This window comes from Miscanthus floridulus, chromosome 3 (genome assembly GCF_019320115.1).
Source record: "Miscanthus floridulus cultivar M001 chromosome 3, ASM1932011v1, whole genome shotgun sequence".
In the NCBI taxonomy this organism is placed as follows: Eukaryota; Viridiplantae; Streptophyta; class Magnoliopsida; order Poales; family Poaceae; genus Miscanthus; species Miscanthus floridulus.
In genome coordinates, this window is record NC_089582.1 from 28477793 (window position 1) to 28497400 (window position 19608).

The following is a 19608-nucleotide window of genomic DNA, read 5'->3' on the forward strand; positions in this document are numbered from 1 at the left end:
GGCCCAGCCCACAAAACGAAGCCTTGCGGGGCACGACGTTGCTCGGTGTCTCCCGCAAGACACCGAGAAGATATCCTGAAGATGCTACGAGATCTGTTAGGATACGTATGATCCCTTGATTTCTGTAATCTATTATTACTTTCCGGTTATCTCTCAGATCTAACCGACTTATAATCCTGCCCCCCAGACTATATAAGGCGGGCAGAGACCCCCTCCAAACTCACACCATATCATACGATAGCCAATACAATCCAACAGACCATAGGAGTAGAGTATTACGTCATACTGACGGTCTGAACCTGTCTAACTCATGTGTCTCTGTTGCCTTCTTGTTCTCGATTACACGCATCTCTGTCGATCAATCTACCTTTCGTGGGATACCCCTCGGAGGACTGCCGACGATATTCTGTCGGCAAAGCGTGTCCCACATAAAATCCTACGGTACTTTCTTCTTACTCCTCGGCTGCGAAGATTATATATGAACGAGAGCACATCATCACAAATGCAATGGCATAAGGAAGAATTGGTCAATGATGGCAAAATGCGTCACCCTGCTGACTCGAAGGCATGGAAGCACGTAGATAGGAAGTATGAATGGTTTGCAAAGGATGCTCGTAATATTCGGCTGGATCTTGCTTCTGATGGGTTCAACCCCTTTGGCATGCAAAATGTTACATACACCACATGGCCTGTTATCCTAATCCCTTACAATTTGCCTCCTTCGTTGTTTGAGAAATAACCTTATTCGATGTTGTTTGAGAAACAACCTTATTCGATGATGTCGATGTTGATACCCGGTAAAAAAATATCCTGGAACCAATATGGATGTATATTTGAGGCCCCTCGTTGATTAGCTTTTGGCTAACTGTGACGTTAGCGTTTGGCACTTGCGGCGTGCCGCGGCGCAAGTTGGATGCGAGTCAAACAGGCCTTTATTTGGTTCTTCAACCTCAACTGTCGCGCCGCCGTCGCCTCTGTCGGATTTCTGTCATCCCTCGCCGGCTAAACTCCACGGTTGTGGCCAGCCCTTCTCCGTCCGCCGCAGCATGTCGCGGGTGAGAGGAAGGACACACGAGAAAGCCCTTTGATATTGCTTGTCTGACTCGCTTTGGTGGAAAAATCCAAGTCTCCGGCGTGTCTTGCTTTGATTTAGAATGAACGAACGCGATGAATGATTCGCTGAAGGAAAAGTTAGTGAATCCGGCTCCGAGCAGGAGAGGCTGGTGGGCATGGCTGCAGCGAAACACGTGCCGCGCTTTCCGTCGCCTCCGACCGTGTCAAGGCCACCTCCACCGTGGTACTCCCCTCCCTCGCCTTCCTCGCATGGGCCACGCAGCCACGGCTTGCGGGAGAGAAGCCAATCAACAGGATGAAAACAGCTGCAACCCTTCGATTTAACCTGGACCGTAGATGTTGCAGCAAAAGTTTGGCGTAACTTTGGGCCTGATTGATTGGCAGTGCGACCTAGCCTGGCGTTCCCACAAGACAGGATAAGCACATGCAAAACTATTACATTTGGTTGGTGTATGTATTGAGGCTGGCTGAAAGAGATAGTATTTGGCTACCCGCACCGCATGAGACAAAAGTAGATGAACATGTGTTACTGAGATATTTATTTTGTACAAATAAACTTTTTAATAGTTCTTACTTTATCTTATTATCCTATGAAATATGTTAATATCATTAATATACACTAATCATACGCTAATCCAGTCACTAGTTGGCGCATGGTGTACATGCCACGGGCCTGTATCGCCAGGAATGTCCAAAGAATACGTATCCACAGATGCAGCCTCCGAGTTGCCTTTTGCACTAACTGGGACAGGCTCTGAGGCTTGTGCAGGCATCAAAATGTAAGAGACTGCATGCCGTGAGGCTAGTTCGACCTCCATGCAGCCAACCAATCACGCTCTTACCGAAGAAAAGTCACCCAATCTTCGTCCCCGTCGAGGCCGAGCGCTAGCTCGGGCGGTGCGCGTCTTCGCAGTGGGCGAACGGCGGGTTCGATCCCTGGATCGACCGCGTTTCCTCACCGGGGTTTTCAACTTATGTCAGCGCAGCCTCTCAACGCGTGGAGTGAAAGTGGTATCCGAATTCTAAGATATAAAAAAGGGACCGCGACGCGGGGTGAAAGTGGTAAGGATATAAAAAAGTGTTTTTAATATCCGATATAAAAAAAGGGACTGCGACGCGGGGTGAAAGTGGTAAGATATAAAAAAGTGTTTTTAACCGATTATATGCCGATACGGTGTAGAATATGGAATCAATGAAATCCGGTGGATATGGATTATCTGATAATTGAACGCGGATTATCCAACACTTATAAGAGGATAATTATATGTGGATGCAATGTAGGATAGGTGATAAACCAAATCCGGCGGATATGTATTATCCAATAATTGAACGACCGGATATTTTAAGGAGTTCAAGCGACAAGTGTACACAAGTCAGCCTAGCCCATGACACAAGTATTATTATATTATAGCCTAGAAGCAAAGCTCGTCAACTATCTATACTAATTTAAGTATCTTTTCACATAACATGTAATCATAATCCTAGTGATTGGCTGTAACACCTCAGCCCATTAATAGCCTGTACTAGTTGTGAAGTTGGCCTATGTAGCCCAAGTGGCACATGTGGAGTTGTTGTTGGTGGGTTTAGTACCACCTTGGAAGTTTAGGATGGTGAGAGCCAGCTTATAAGCCTTGTCGTTCCAAACATAGCACCTTCAGGTTAACCCTTTTACACGAAGCGAGGACGAAAGTGTAAAAGAGGTGCTACGCGTATGCAAGCCCATTCCATGTGCGGAGCTAGGCCATATAAGCAATTTTTTTACGTGGGGTGTTACATTGGCCGATTGGTGGCCAATCAGCAATTGCGACACGCAGTCCTACACTTGAACAACGCTTGTTTGTTTTAGACTCTTAAATCCAATCTGAGAACTTGTATTAATTTTTGTGAGCTCTTAAATTGAAGCGGTGGATTGATGATGATTATTTCATGTTCTATTGCCGCTTTATGACTTTGGTGGATGAATTATTTTTCGTCATAAAAAACAACAAGTAAGCACATATTATCGGACTTAAAATGTTCGCTTCCGCTCCGACACCGGTCCGAGAATCCGTACCATTTCCAATAACCTGAGAAATCCGTATTCGTATCTGAATTCGTATAATATCCGATCTGCTCCGAATCCGATAAAATAAAATGGATTAAGATATGGGGAAGACATTACCCGCTTCGATCCGATCTATTTTCATCCCTAACAGAGCTTGTGGTCTCTGGTGATCTCTTTAAGGACGCATCTTGATATCTGGATGCATACAAGGTGTGTGAGTATGGTGTGTGTGTGGCATTTGCACTTCTACGATTTGAATTTTTCCCAAAATAAAAGACAACATGATGTGTGGGACCAAAGAAACACATGGGCCAAGACAATAAAATAGTAGTAAGTTATGACAAAAATAATAAAAGAAAAAGAAAAACCGCAACACGTGTACCTCTGGCTGGATTCCAGAAGCCTCTCAGCCACTCATGCGAACGCTCTTCGCTGCTGCTGCACCTGTGCCAGTGATGTCTGCTGCACCTTTTTTAGGGGTATAATGGTAATTTTCCAGCTACAACATTATCTCCATTTGAATCTTGCACGTGCTTTTATTTTAGAACGAAAGATGTAGGTGTATCCAGATTGAGAGGTATAAAAAAAATCTTCGGCCCCATCGGGTGGGGAATGAGAGACGGAAAGAGGGGGCGGGGTCGGGGAACCGGAGAGAGACATAAAGAGAGGGACAACATTTTATAAAACAAAAAAAGCTGTAGGATTTGATAATGGGCTTCGGCATCTTCATAGGCGGTTCTCACGTTCAGGGACGGATATTAGGAAATCCGCTTGTATTAATGGTTTTTAGGAGATGATACTGCTTCCTTGCATAGATTGATTGTATCTGAAAATGGTTGAGCATTTTTAAAGACAAAAATGATAGACAAAAATGATTTTTGTTCGTCAGAATAAATAAAAGGCTCTGTTACTAATATTTAGCCTGAGAATTGACGCTCGCCTCGGATAACCTCAACGCGGGTCTCTACAACCTTGGTCTGGTTTAGATTGAGGTTAGGAATCAGTATTTGACACTGTAGCATTTTCGTTTATATTTGATAATTATTGTCCAATTATGGCCTAACTAGGCTCAAAAGATTCGTCTCGTAATTTACAATGTAATTAGTTATTTTTTATCTATATTTAATACTCCATGCACGTGTCAAAGATTTGATGTGACAGAGAGAGTGAAAAAACTTACGATCTAAACAAGGCCCTCGGTGTAGATGCTCTCGAGATTCGGTTTCAAGGCCTACATTGGTGTAGATGCTCTCGAGATTCGGTTTCACGTGACAGAGCCTCATCAACGAGGCGCCGCACATGGCGTTTGGCACAGAGCTCGAGGCACCTTCCCCAGTCGCGGCCGCCATGCGGGGACGTGCACGCCACGCCCACGCGGTCTTGTCTTGCGAAGTTCATCCCGATTTCTTGGTTCCGTGGGGTCGAGCTCTGAGACCGTGACCTCCACTACTCCTCCAGTGTCCAGACCAGCAGCATAAATCTCTCCCCAACCCCAACTGAACCGACGGCTGTGCGGCACTCTGCTTCTCTGCTGAGCGCTTCTTCTCTTTTCTTGTTACATTACACGGACACGGGGAGAGAGAGGGCTATGGAGGGCGCCCAAACCTTGCTGAGCAACGCCGGGCAGCTGCTGAGTTCAGAGTACCAGCAGCTCAGTGGCGTCGGCGGCCAAGTTGTTGAGCTGCGGGACGAGCTGGACGCCATCAATGCTCTCCTCATCATGCAGTCCGAGGCAGAGGATGGGGCCGTGGACCGCTTCCTGCAGGTGTGCATGAGGCAGCTGGGCGAGGTTGCCTACGACGCGGAGGACTGCATCGACCTTTACACCCTGCGCATCAGGTCCCGGCCCACCGACGGCGTGCGCGCCTGGCTGGGACGCCTGCTTGGGACGCTCCCGTCTCGCCGCCGCCTCGCCTGTGAGATCAGAGCCCTTCGCGCCCGCACCCTCGCCATCAGCTAACGACGCCGACCGCCCCCATGACAGTGTCCCCTCCAGCTAACGACGCCGACCGCCGCCACCGACTGGTCGGCATCGCGGATCAGGCTGATAAACTGGCTGCACGGCTGAAGGCGCCGGTTGGCGACGAGGGTGAAGGCAAGGCCGTTTTCTCCATCGTGGGGTTCGGCGGCCTTGGCAAGACGACGCTGGCCAAGGAGGTGTGCCGGCGGCTAGAAGCGAAATTCCCGTGGCAGGGGATGGTGCCCGTGTCTCAGGCGTTCGAGCCGAGCAGGGACCTCAAGGTGTTGCTCACGAACCTTCTTCGGCAGGTCGTGAAGCCCGAAACAGCTGACGACAGGGGCGTCAAGGAAGAGGCTGCCCTGGGTGCAATCGACGACCTGGATGACAACGGGCTAGCCAAAACACTCGAGGAGCTTCTCGTGGACAAAAGGTACTACTGTACTCCTCTGCTCGAAATTATACGATGCTTTGGCTTTCTTACGTACTTTGATTTTTTTATCATCCATTTTGTATGACACGTATCAAAAAAGTCAAAACAACTTATAATTTAAAACGGAGGAAACACATAGTTTTTGTTACGTGCGCCTCTAAATTAAAGGAGCTTCCAATTTACACTATCTAATGATAAAAGTGACTTCACACGGACCATGGTAGTTCTAATGATACCATATTTACACTATCTATTACTATTATAGTCTTCCTTTAACAAGTTCACATTAACCCTAATTAGAAGTACAACGCCCGTAATGATTGTCACTATTGGATCTATTCTGTTTTTCTAATTACCGCATCTGACATTGTGAAAATAATATAAGGCAAGCCCTTAATCTTCATCCTAACTAACCATGCATCTATGCCACTATGAAAGTATAGGCTCATAAATTTGCATTTAAATCACCAGCCCAACCATTGTTGTAAATAACCTAAAGTAACCTATAGTAATGTCGTTATACTAGTAGAGAACAAACTTTTCATTTGGATCGGTTTTTGGCTTTAGTCTGGGCCATATTTGGGCCCGGGACCAAAGATAGGATTAGTCCCGATTGGGGCAACCAATCGGGACTAAAGTCATCTGCCCAACGGCCAGAGCCGTAGGCTTTTGCATGAGGGAACCTCTAGTCCAGGTTATGAAAAATAACATAAAGTAATTGTCTAAATTTGCATCTACCTACATCTATCATTTATAAAATACCAAAGTACTAATATATGTGCTTATACAATATCCACCTCTGACTTCTTAAATATAGAAACAAACTAACTTAAGTAATACAATCATGATGTCAGTCACCATTCGCACCAAGGTCCCATTTGGTGAAGCTCTGGCCGGCTTGGCTCTAGCTCCTCCTTGGGCCATGTAGCAAAAAGTTATTTTATCTTTCTTATCAAAATAAACTAAAAACCGTATTTTTTGCTTCACCAGCTCTGGTTTCTCGACGCACTATAGCAAGGAGTTGAAGTCGTGACAAACATGACCTTGTATACATATTTGTATAAGAAACAATGGTCACATATCTATTTCTAGGTCAAGCATATTAGTTGAAACTAAGGTTTTAGCTAAGTATATGTCAAATACACATAGAGACGTGTGGCAATCACTACTATAGAAAACTTGGTAGAGGCGGGCGGAATTGATTAACGGAGATGGGCATTGCAACCACTTCCAATCAAAAGCCTTCGTTAATGCAGATTAACGGAGGCGGTTGCTTTGCCCACCTCAGGCGAAATCAATTAACGGACCTCCATTAATGTTCTCCAGAAAATCCAAAAAACAAAAAAACTTGCAACTTTGGAGAGTTAAACCCACAACTTGGCGCTCAACACTACCACGTCTCTACCACTGAACCACACACTAATTCATGTCTATATATAATATGTTATTATTTTATATCAATATTTTGTAATCTTATATTGAATACTTTGGCTACTAAATGAACTCAAATGGAAAAACTTTTAACTACAAAGTTTTAAATCTTGTTAAGTACTACAACTTTGGTGTGGGATGTATCTCCATCCGAGATAGTTTGAAAATTTTTAAAAATTGAGTCTCAAAACATGTGAATTTCAAAAACACATATTTGAGACTCTAGATGACTTTAAAACAGAAACTTTTCAATATCAAACATGTAGATTGGGTCGGCCACTAGAACTTTGGTATTAACTATGTGAACATTTGAGATCGTTTAGGAATTCTAAATTTTAAATTTCAAAATCGATAACATTCGAACACGTATTTGGGACTCTAAATATCTTCAAATCAAAAACTTTTCAACTACAAAGTTGTAGATTCTATTGAGAACTTTAACTTTTGTATAGACCATGTCAACATCCAAGATCATTTGATAATTTTAAATTTCAATTTTCAAAATCCGTGCATTTACAACAATATTTTGGGACCCTAAACAGTTTCAATTCAAAAACTTTTCAACTATAAAGTTGTAGATCTCGTCGAGATCTACAATTTTGATATAAAGTTTGCCTTCATCCGAGTTCATATAAAAAAGTTATGAATTATTTTTTGTTGCAATCATTAATCGAGGCATACATCTTAAGGCACCCGCCTCCGTAAATCAATTTACGAAGGCGGACCCTTAGAACGACCACCTCCGAAAAAACGACCGCCTCCAAAAATAAACGATTAACGGAGAAAGACGTCTTAAGTTGCCCGCTTCGGTTAATGGATTAACAGAGGCGGATGCTTAATGCTGCTCGCCTCTGTTGAGCATTAATCGAGAGGCGGGTGCTCGGGCGGCGGCCCTGCCACCTATTAACGGAGGCGACCGTCCAGCCCGCCCGCCTCAGATAATAAAATGGCACTGTCTCGCAAAATCTTTTCTATAGTAGTGAATGTGGAAAACAATGAATGGGTATTAAAAAGTATATAGTAAGTATAATTGGAAACTAAAATCTATCACAACTAGGAAAAGATAAGAAAGTATCTATATAAATACCGTGTTAGAACACGAAGAATTAGAGAGGAAAAATACAAGTAGTTTGAATAGATGCGGCCTAAACTTATCTATGAATTTCTAACACTTCCCACTCTTCTAATATGTATAGAGCATGAGTTGATAGACTAGTATAAGAAATAAGAATAATTGCACTTCCCACTCTTGTAACCTTGTTATGCAAAAATAAAGAGACTGCACATAAACATTTTCATACATTTGGCACATGAGGGGTCATAAATTGCCGTCTGGATATATGGCTAAACTAACTATATTACTTATGCTTAAACCAGGTACCTCATAGTGATTGATGATGTTTGGAGTGTGCGAGCATGGGAGGCAATCCAATCCAAGCTACCAGAGAACAACAAGGGCAGTAGAATCCTCTTGACCACTCGGATAGAAACAGTGGCCAATGCATGCAGTCCTGCTAGTTTTAGTGGCCTTTGCATTCATAAAATGCAACCGCTCAAGCTGGAAGACTCCAAGAAGTTGTTCGTCAGTAGAGTGTTTGGCTCCATGGATGTCGCTTACCCCAAGGAGTTTGAAGATGTAATGAGCGACATCTTGAAAAAATGCGGTGGGCTGCCATTGGCCATTATCAGCATTGCTAGTGTTTTGGTAGGGTACAAATCACCAGGAGGCAAAGATAAGTGGGATAGAGTCTGCAAATCACTTGGTTCTCAAATGGAGATCCACCCTACCCTTGAGGGGATGAAGCATATAGTCACACTTAGCTACAATCACCTCCCACATGAGCTCAAGGGTTGCATGATGTACTTTAGCATTTTTCTAGAGGACTATGTGATCAGAAAGGACCGACTATTGAACAGATGGATGGCCGAAGGATTGGTTCATCAAAAGCGGGGGTTGACTATGCGGGAGGTTGCAGAGTCTTACTTGGACGAACTCTTGAGTAGGAACATGATTAAAGAAGCAGGCCATTTGGGTGGTTATGCCTGGGCGGAGCAAACATACAGGGTGCATGACATGCTTCTTGAGGTCATGGTGTCCAAGTCCTTGGAAGCTAACTTTCTTAGCCTGCATGGAGGGCAGTATAAGGGGATGTTGTATGACAAGATCCGTCGCCTCTCCATCCATGCTGACGTAGAAAGTGTAGATTCTGTAGCAAAGAGAAATGTTGAAGGCCGTCGAGGCGAGGATAATTTGAACATACAACATGTTCGATCACTGAGCATGTTCTAGCTCCATGGGCAACACAAGCTCCTAAAAATGCTAGGCAACTTCGTCCTCTTGAGGGTGCTTGACCTAGAAGACTGTGAGGGAGTAACAAACAAGCATGTAAGGTACGCCTGCAATCTGTACCTACTTAGGTTCCTAAGCTTGAGGGCCACAAACATAAGCAAGGTGCCTAGGCAGATCGGGAATCTAGAGCATTTACAGACGCTTGATCTAGCTGAAACGCTTCTTACTAAGCTGCCAGAAACAATCACAAAGCTGGAGAAACTCGAGTACATACTGTTCTGCAACAAGGATAATCTTTGGGAAACTTATTGGACTATTCCCCGAGGAATAAACAAAATGACGGCTCTACATGTGCTGCGTGGGGTATCTCTTGGGAATGACTCTAAAGTTGCCCAAGAGGTAGGTGAACTTGAGGAACTGGAAGAGTTAAAAATATCCATCGACATCAACAAGGCCATTGATGAGGATGTTCTCAAAGAACTTACTCTGTCCATAAGTAAGATGCACTCCCTCCGGTGGCTCAGTATCAGACAACATGGAAGTAGTGATGATGGTGGTAAGATACTGAACTTTCTCCATCACCTACCAACCCTTTGGATCACAGGTGACATTGCCAATGGATTGCCCAGCTAGATCGGGTCACTCACAGATCTTGTTAGTTTTACTACTGTGATTACAACTGAAAGCTCTAGTTTGGTTTTGGTTAATTGATGAAACCCTAAGTGCTAACCTAGTTTATCTAAATGATTATGAGATAGGTAGCACTATTCCAAGTGATGAAGCAATAACGAAGATCATGACAATGGTGATTGTATGGTGATGATCAAATGCTCAAACTTGGAAAAGAAGAAAGAGAAAAACAAAAAGGCTCAAGGCAAAGGTATAAATTATAGGAGCTATTTTTGTTTTGGTGATCAAGACACTTAGAGAGTGTGATCACATTTCGGATAGATAACCGTACTATTAAGAGGAGTGAAACTCGTATCGAAATGCGGTTGTTAAAGTACCACTAGATGTTCTAACTCATTGCATATGCATTTAGGATCTAGTGGATCACTAACACCCTTAAAAATGTTTGTGAAAATATGCTAACACACGTACACAAGGTGATACTCTTGATGGTTAGCACATTTGAACAAGGGTGAAGAAGATATAGGTGAAGTGGAGTTAGCCCTGCTGATCATCCACTGACCGGGCGTAGGTCTCGATCTGACCGGACGCTGGAGACTGCGTCCGGTCGAGCTGACTTAGCGACACAGTGTTTAGGGTATTGCATCGAACGCTGCTCTGTGTCTGGTCGAGGTGGACCGGACGCGTCCGGTCGAAGAAAACTGGATTTTGACCCTTACTGTAAACGACCGGACGCTGGGGGTTCAGTGTCCGGTCAGTTTTGTTGGAGCGTCCGGTCAGCTTCGTAGCCGTTGAAATCTGACGAACAGCATTTGAAGCTGGTGACGCGTGGCGTCCATCGGGCGACCGAACGCTGAGGGCCAGCGTCCGGTCAGTCTGATCGGAGCATCTGGTCAGCCCGCGTTATGCCCAGTGAAGGGGTATAACGGCTCTATTTCATGGGGGCTTCTATTTAAGCCCCATGGCCAGTTGAAGCTCACACTCTTGCACATTTTCATTGACATAGCATCCTTGTGAGCTTAGCAAAAGCACTCCCACTCATCTCCATCATTGATCCATCATCATTGTGAGATTGGGAGAGAATCCAAGTACATTGCTCGAGTGATTGCATCTAGAGGCACTTGGCATTCGTGTTGTGCTGTGGATTTTGCTTGTTTCTCTTGGTGGTTGCCACCACCTAGATGGTTGGAGCAGCGGTGGAGGATTGACACGAGTTGGTGATTATTCGTGGCCATCTCTGGTGATTGTAAAGGAAGTTGTACCTTCCCCGGCTGAGTGCCGAAAGGTAACTCTAGTAAATTGCTCGTGTCATTGAGTTACCTCACTTGTGGGTCGGTTCTTGCGGTGTCCTATCGTGTGGACGAGGTTTGTGAAACACCTCTTAGCCGTCGAACCACCAAGTGTTGGTCGACACAACGGGGACATAGCGTGTTGGCAAGCACGTGAACCTCGGGAGAAAATCGATTGTCTCTTGTCTTTGGCATTCTCCCAGTGATTGGCTATATATTCATCTTGTGATTGGTTCATCCCCTACACGGCGGTATAATCACCCTACTCACTTATTTACATTCTTGCAAACTAGTTGATACAAGCTCTTTAGTGTAATTAGAATTGAGAGCTTGCTTTATTATTTACATTCATCTAGTTGAGCTCTTTAGAGTAGCAAGATTGAGAGCTCTTAGTGAATAGTTACATAGCAAGTTTGTGTGCCTAAGTAATCATTGCAACTAGAATTATTGGATAGGTGGCTTGCAACCCTTGTAGAGCTAGAGCAAGTTTGCATTACGCTATTTGTCATACTAATCAAATTGCTCTAGTTGATTTGTAGATTTTTAAATAGGCTATTCACCCCCCTCTAGCCATATTAGGACCTTTCAAGTGATATCGGAGCCGTGGTCACCGTTTGATTAAAGGCTTAACAACCTCGGTGTCAAATTATGGCTCAAGTTGTGTTCAACCATGTGGGGGGCAAGCAAACCACCTTTCTTTGATGGCACAAGCTATGATTATTGGAAGAGAAAGATGAAGATGTATTTGGGTTCAATCAATGATCAAGTATGGGAAGTGACGGAGAATGATTATGCTATCATTGATCCTGATAATCCCACCAACCAAGATAGGACCAACAAGCAATGCAACACAATGGCGCTCAACACCATATATAATGCCATTGATTCAAAGGTGTTTGAGCAAATCAAGGATTGTGAAAGAGCAAATGAAGTGTGGAGGAGATTGGAGGAAACCTATGAGGGCACACTGGAGGTGAAGAGTGCCAAGTTATATATTCTCAAGGATAAGTTGATAAGCTTCAAGATGAAAGATGATGAGAGCATACCGGAGATGTTCCATCGTTTGCAAGTCATTGTCAATGATTTGAAGGCTTTGGGAGAAAAGATCAAGAATGATGATGTCTCTTATCGGTTCTTGATGAGTCTACCTCCAAGGTTTGAAATGTTGAGATTGCTAACCATAAAAGGAGGATTGAAGACGATCTCCCCCAACCAAGTACTAGGTGAAGTCATGACACAAGAGACATACCGTGTGGAAAGGGAGGGGGATGACAAGGAGGACAAGAAGGAAGATGAGGACAAAAAGAAGAAGAGTGTAGCATTCAAGGCTAGTTCATCATCATACAAGAACAAGGGCGAGTCCAAGAAAGAATCAAGTGATGATGAGGATCTAAGTGATATTGATGATGAGGCTATGGCTCTCTTTGTGCGCAAGATGGGCAAGTTCATGAAGAAGAAGGGCTATGGAGCAAGAAAGAGAAGAGATCACACAAAGAGCAAAGAATATGTGAGAAGATGCTACAATTGCAAGAGCCCCGGTCATGTAGTAGCAAATTGTCCTTACAATAGTGATAATGATGAAGAAGAGAAGAACAAACACAAGAAGGACAAGAAAGAAAAGAAGGAGAAGAGAATGACCTTCCAAAAGAAGAAGAAGAGTGGAGGCTATGTGGTCACATGGGATAGTGATGGTTCTTCGGATGATGATAGCTCTAGTGATGATGACAAGAAACATCTCAAGAGAGCATTAGCAAGCATTGCTATCAACAAGAAGCTCTCCATCTTCGACACTCCATCGACTTGCCTCATGGCAAAGCCTACCAAGGTAAAATATGATGAGAGTGATGATTATGAATGTGAAAGTGATTCTTATAGGAGTGATGATGATGAGGAGGAGTACTCCAAGGAGGAGCTCTTGGACATGTGTGAGCAAGTGCATGCTTGCAATGAGATGAAGAGAAAGGAGTGCAAAGAATTGCGCAAGAGAGTAAAATTTCTTAAGCAATCCTTTGATGAGCTCAATGCCACTCATGAGGGGCTAATGGATGCTCATGAGAAGCTTGGCAAAGCTCACTCTAAGCTTGAAAAGGCTCACTCCTCTCTTATTGAGCAAGTCAAGAAGGAGGAAGCCAAGAAGGAGCAAGTGATAGTAACATGTGATGTGGGACTAACATGTGATCTTATTGATGAATCTTTTCATGAACCCATTATTGTTGCTCCTACTAATACTTCTTGTAGCACTACCATTACCACTCCACCTGTGAATGATACATCACTAATGGTGGAAAATGAAACCCTCAAGAAGGAGGTGAATGAGCTCACTCGTGCCTTAGGCAATGCCTATGGTGGAGATACCCGCTTGCTAAAGTGTTTGGGTAGACAAAGGTTTTCTCTCAACAAAAAGGGATTAGGCTATACCCCCAAGAAAGGCAAGGCGACTTTTGTCACTCCCAAAGCTAGCTTTGTGAAGGGCAATGGTCGCTTTTGCAATAGATGCAAGCAAGTTGGGCATGTAGAGCAATATTGCAAAACTAACAAGAACAAGCTACATAATGTATCCTCAATCAAATTTGATTCTTGTTACATGCTTTTCAAGGGTGCCAATGTTGTGATGGCTAAGTTCATTGGTACACCAATTGTGGGCCTAAAGAAGAAGGCCATTTGGGTACCAAAGATCTTGGTGACTAACCTACAAGCACCCAAGCAAGTTTGGGTACCTAAAAGAAATTGATTTTCTTTTGTAAGTCAATTATAAAGCCGGAGGAAGGCATTGGGTGCTTGATAGTGGGTGCACACAACACATGACCGGTGATCCAAGAATGTTCAATTCAATCAATGAGAACAAGAGCAATGTGATTGATAGTATCACATTTGGTGACAATGGCAAAGGCAAGGTCAAAGGACTTGGTAAGATTGCAATATCCAATGATTTGAGCATTTCCAATGTGCTACCAGTAGAGAGCTTGAACTTCAACCTATTGTCGGTAGCTCAATTGTGTGATCTTGGTTTCAAGTGCATATTTGGTGTGGATAATGTAGAGATCATAAGTGTAGATGGCTCTAACTTGATATTCAAAGGATTTAGATATGAGAATTTATACTTAGTTGATTTCAATGCTAGAGAAGCTCAATTATCAACATGTTTGATCACTAAGTCTAGCTTGGGTTGGTTATGGCATAGAAGGCTTGGTCATGTTGGAATGAAACAATTGAACAAGTTGGTTAAACATGACTTGGTTAGAGGCTTGAAAGATGTCATATTTGAAAATGATAAGCTATGTAGTGCATGTCAAGCCAGAAAGCAAGTTGGTAACACACATCCTAAGAAGAGCATAATGAGCACATCTAAGGCATTTGAATTGATGCATATGGACTTGTTTGGACCAACCACATACACTAGCATCGGTGAAAACAAGTATGGATTTGTGATTGTGGATGATTTCACTAGATACACATGGGTGTTTTTTCTTGTTGATAACAGTGATGTGTTTGCAACCTTCAAATCTTTTGTGAAAGGCATTCACAATGAGTTTGAAATAACCATCAAGAAAGTAAGAAGTGACAATGAAAATGAATTCAAGAATACAAGAATTGATGAGTTGTGTGATGAATTTGGAATCAAACATCAATTCTCGGTCAAGTATACTCCTCAATCCAATGGCTTAGTTGAAAGAAAGAATACAACCTTGATTGATATGGCAAGATCAATATTGAGTGAGTACAATGTGAGTCATTCATTTTGGGCCGAAGCAATCAGCACGGCTTGCTACTATAGCAACCGACTCTATTGTCACCCCATGATGGAGAAGACACCATTTGAGCTATTGAATGGAAGAAAGCCAAACATTGCATACTTCCAGGATTTTGGTTGTAAATGCTACATATTGAAGAAAGGCACTAGATTGAGCAAGTTTGAAAAGAAATGTGATGAAGGCTTCTTACTTGGATACTCAACTACTAGCAAGGCTTATAGAGTTTGGAATTTGGCTAGTGGTACTCTTGAGGAGGTTCATGATGTGGAGTTTGATAAAACAAATGGTTCCCAAGAGGAAGATGAGAATCTAGATGATGTGAGAGGCACTCAATTGGTCAATGCAATGAAGAAGATGGACATTGGTGAGATAAGGCCTAGAGAGGTGATTGACATTGAAGATGACAAAGATCAAGAGCTCTCTAACTCAAATGTGCAAGCTAGTAGTTCTCATGATCAAGTTCAAGCGAGTACTAGTAATGACAATGTACAAGATCATCAACAAATGGCTAGTTCATCATCTCTACCAAATGATCAATCAAATGCAAGCAATCAAGTGCAAGTGCTCCAACCAACCAATGTTGCAAGATATCATCCATTGGACACAATCATTGGTGATATTTCAAGAGGTGTTCAAACTAGATCAAGATTGGCATCATTTTGTGAACACTTCTCATTTGTATTATCCATTGAACCAAAGAAGATAGATGAAGCTTTGGAGGATATTGATTGGATCAATGCTATGCATGAAGAGCTAAACAACTTCACAAGAAACCAAGTATAGGAGTTAGTTGAGAGGACTAAGGATCATAATGTGATTGGAACCAAATGAGTCTTTCGGAACAAGCAAGATCAAGATGGGATAGTTATAAGGAACAAAGCAAGATTAGTGGCTCAAGGTTACACTCAAGTTGAAGGTCTTGACTTTGGAGAAACATATGCCCCGGTTGCAAGATTGGAAGCAATAAGGATCTTGTTAGCCTATGCTTGTGCCCACAACATCAAGTTGTACCAAATGGATGTGAAGAGTGCATTTCTCAATGGGTACATCAATGAGCTTGTGTATGTTGAGCAACCTCCTAGTTTTAAAGATGAAAAGAAACACAACCTTGTTTACAAGTTGAGAAAGGCTTTGTATGGATTGAAACAAGCACCTAGAGCATGGTATGAGAGATTGAGGGATTTCCTACTCTCTAAGGGATTTAAGATGGTAAAGGTTGACACTCACTAAGAAGCTTGGAAATGACTTGTTTGTGATGCAAATATATGTTGATGATATCATATTTGGGTCAACTAATCAAGAATTTTGTGAGGAGTTTGAAAAGATGATAGCATGTGAGTTTGAGATGTCTATGATTGGAGAGCTTAGTTACTTCCTTGGACTTCAAATCAAGCAAATGAAGAATGGCACATTTGTGAGTCAAGGCAAGTATATAAAGGACATGCTCAAGAAGTTTGGAATGGATGAGAGCAAAGCCATTAGTACACCAATGGGGTCAAGTGGAAGCTTGGATATTGATGCTAGTGGCAATATGGTGGATCAAAAGATGTATCGGTCTATGATTGGAAGCCTACTCTATGTGACCGCATCAAGGCCGGATGTGATGTTTAGTGTATGCATGTGTGCTAGATTTCAAGCCTCACCAAGAGAAGTCATTTAAAGGCAACAAAGAGAATATTAAGGTACTTGAAGCATACACAAAATGTTGGATTGTGGTATCCCAAAGGAGCAAGATTTGAGTTGATTGGATATTCGGACTCCGATTATGCGGGATGCAAAGTTGAGAGAAATAGCACATCGGGCACATGTCAACTATTGGGAAGATCACTTGTATCTTGGTCATCAAAGAAGCAAAATAGTGTAGCACTCTCAACCGCCGAAGCGGAGTACATTTCGGCCGGTAGTTGTTGTGCTCAATTACTTTGGATGAAGGCTACTTTGAATGATTTTGGAATCAAGTTCAAACAAGTGCCATTGCTATGTGACAATGAGAGTGCCGTCAAGCTCACCAACAACCCAATTCAACACTCAAGAACAAAGCATATAGATGTCCGCCATCATTTCATAAGAGATCACCAACAAAAAGGGGACATTTGCATTGAGAGTGTGGGCACCGAAGATCAACTTGCCGACATTTTCACTAAGCCACTTGATGAGAAGAGATTTTGCAAGCTAAGGAATGAATTGAACATACTTGACTTTTCCAATATGTGTTGATGCACCCCTATTCTTATGACATGCCTCTCCTTCGAGCTATCTAAGGTAAAAATTGATTGGCATGGCATTCATCCTTGCTAAGGACATGATTAGTGCATCTAGACATATTGTGCATTTAAATAGGCTCATTCATGAAAATCAAATGAATTTGATGCTTGTATGGTACCACTATTGCTTGTATGTTTAAAATGATCTAGTGGTAGCATATGACATGTTTGTGGGCTTGTAAACCTAGTGTTTGATCTAGAAAATGAGCTATAAGTGTTTAACTCAACATGGTACAAGATAACCCTTACTTAGAGATATGAAGAAGCTTGTCCTTGGATCAAACCGAGTTAAATATCTTTTGCAAGTAATCTAGATTGAACCAATTTGGGAAAATAATCCTCATTTCACAATGGTTTCACCCAACCTATCTATAATTTGACCTCACCTTTTATGCTAATTGTTGACAAAGGGGGAGAGAATTCACAAAAATAAGTCCAAAGGGGGAGAGAATTCTTAAAGAATACTGTAAGATAGGGGGAGCAATCAAAATGAAATAACATTGTAAGGGGATAATTGCACATAAGTAGGGGGAGCAAGCTCATAAACTTGTATGTTGCATTTGAATGTGCATTTCATATATGTGCTTGCATGGTACAAAGTTTTAAATTCAAATATCCATGCTTGTGTGATGTATGCTAGTCATAGGCTTGAATGATGAAATGAAAAACTAGCATGCGTAGGATATCCAATGATTTCTTTTTGGTATTTCCAAGTGGTATCTAGCTAAAGTAACTAGACTCATGATTCATAATATGGAAACTAGACCCTAATTCATAATGTTGATCTCATGGGGTATTCTAGTTTTTATGTATGTCTAGTTACTAATGGTGCTAAGGATGGTATAATGGTGCACTCCGATTGGTATCATGCTTCAAAGGTCCATCTCTTATACCTTAGCATCATTGGTAGAAATTGACTCCTATATTTCCTATCTAAGCATATGTGTAAGCTTCGATCCAAACTCTTAGCACATATGTAGGGGGAGCAATTGCTACCATTTGGAATTCATGAAACTTGTCCATATTCTTTTACACATGGTAAATATGCTTGGACAAGCAACACGGATTTAATTAAAATTCAATTCATATCTTTGTGAAAGGGTTGTCATCAATTACCAAAAAGGGGGAGATTGAAAGCTCTAGTTTGGTTTTGGTTAATTGATGAAACCCTAAGTGCTAACCTAGTTTATCTAAATGATTATGAGATAGGTAGCACTACTCCAAGTGATGAAGTAATAACGAAGATCATGACAATGGTGATTGTATGGTGATGATCAAATGCTCAAACTTGGAAAAGAAGAAAGAGAAAAACAAAAAGGCTCAAGGCAAAGGTATAAATTATAGGAGCCATTTTTGTTTTGGTGATCAAGACACTTAGAGAGTGTGATCATATTTAGGATAGATAACCGTACTATTAAGAGGAGTGAAACTCGTATCGAAATGCGGTTGTCAAAGTGCCACTAGATGTTCTAACTTATTGCATATACATTTAGGATCTAGTGGATCACTAACACCCTTGAAAATGTTTGTGAAAATATGCTAACACACGTACACAAGGTGATACTCTTAATGGTTAGCACATTTAAACAAGGGTGAAGAAGATATATGTGAAGTGGAGTCAGTCCTGCTAATCATCTACTGACCGGACGCTGGTCTCGATCTGACTGAACGCTGGAGGCTATGTTCGGTCGAGCTGACTTAGCGACACAGTGTTTAGGGTATTGCACCGGACGCTGCTCTATGTCCGGTCGAGGTGGACCGGATGCGTTCGGTCGAAGAAAACTGGATTTTGACCCTTACCGTAAACGACCGGACGCTAGGGGTTCAGCGTCCGGTCAGTTTTGCTGGAGCGTCCGGTCAGCTTCATAGCCATTAAAATCTGACGAACAGCGTTTGAAGCTGGTGACGTGTGGCGTCCATCGGGCGATCGGACGCTGAGGGCCAGCGTCCGGTCAGCCCGCGTTATGCCCAGTGAAGGGGTATAACGGCTCTATTTCGTTGGGGCTTCTATTTAATCCCCATGGCCGGTTGAAGCTCACACTCTTACACATTTTCATTGACATAGCATCCTTGTGAGCTTAGCAAAAGCACTCCCACTCATCTCCATCATTGATCCATCATCATTGTGAGATTGGGAGAGAATCCAAGTGCATTGCTTGAGTGATTGCATCTTGAGGCACTTGGCATTCGTGTTGCGCTGTGGATTTTGATTGTTTCTCTTGGTGGTTGCCACCAGCTAGACGGTTGGAGCAGTGGTGGAGGATTAGCACGAGTTGGTGATTGTTCGTGGCCATCTCCGGTGATTGTAAAGGGAGTTGTACCTTCTCCGGCGGAGTGCCGAAAGGTAACTCTAGTAAATTGCTCGTGTCATTGAGTTACCTCACTTGTGGGTCGGTTCTTGCGGTGTCCTATCGTGTGGACGAGGTTTGTGAAACACCTCTTAG

General features: G+C 42.7%; 2 protein-coding genes across 2 annotated transcripts; both read left to right on the plus strand.

The window, feature by feature from the left end:
• Positions 1 to 4706: 4706 nt before the first annotated feature.
• On the plus strand, positions 4707 to 5078 carry LOC136543394 (probable disease resistance protein RXW24L). The gene has a single exon (XM_066535854.1). The coding sequence runs from the start codon at positions 4707 to 4709 to the stop codon at positions 5076 to 5078; it is 372 nt and encodes a 123-aa protein (XP_066391951.1).
• Positions 5079 to 5095: 17 nt separating this feature from the next.
• LOC136545316 (disease resistance protein Pik-2-like) lies at positions 5096 to 9936 on the plus strand. Its single transcript, XM_066537341.1, has 2 exons — positions 5096 to 5508; positions 8317 to 9936. The coding sequence occupies exons 1-2, from the start codon at positions 5096 to 5098 to the stop codon at positions 9227 to 9229; spliced, it is 1326 nt and encodes a 441-aa protein (XP_066393438.1). The 3' UTR covers positions 9230 to 9936.
• Positions 9937 to 19608: the final 9672 nt, after the last annotated feature.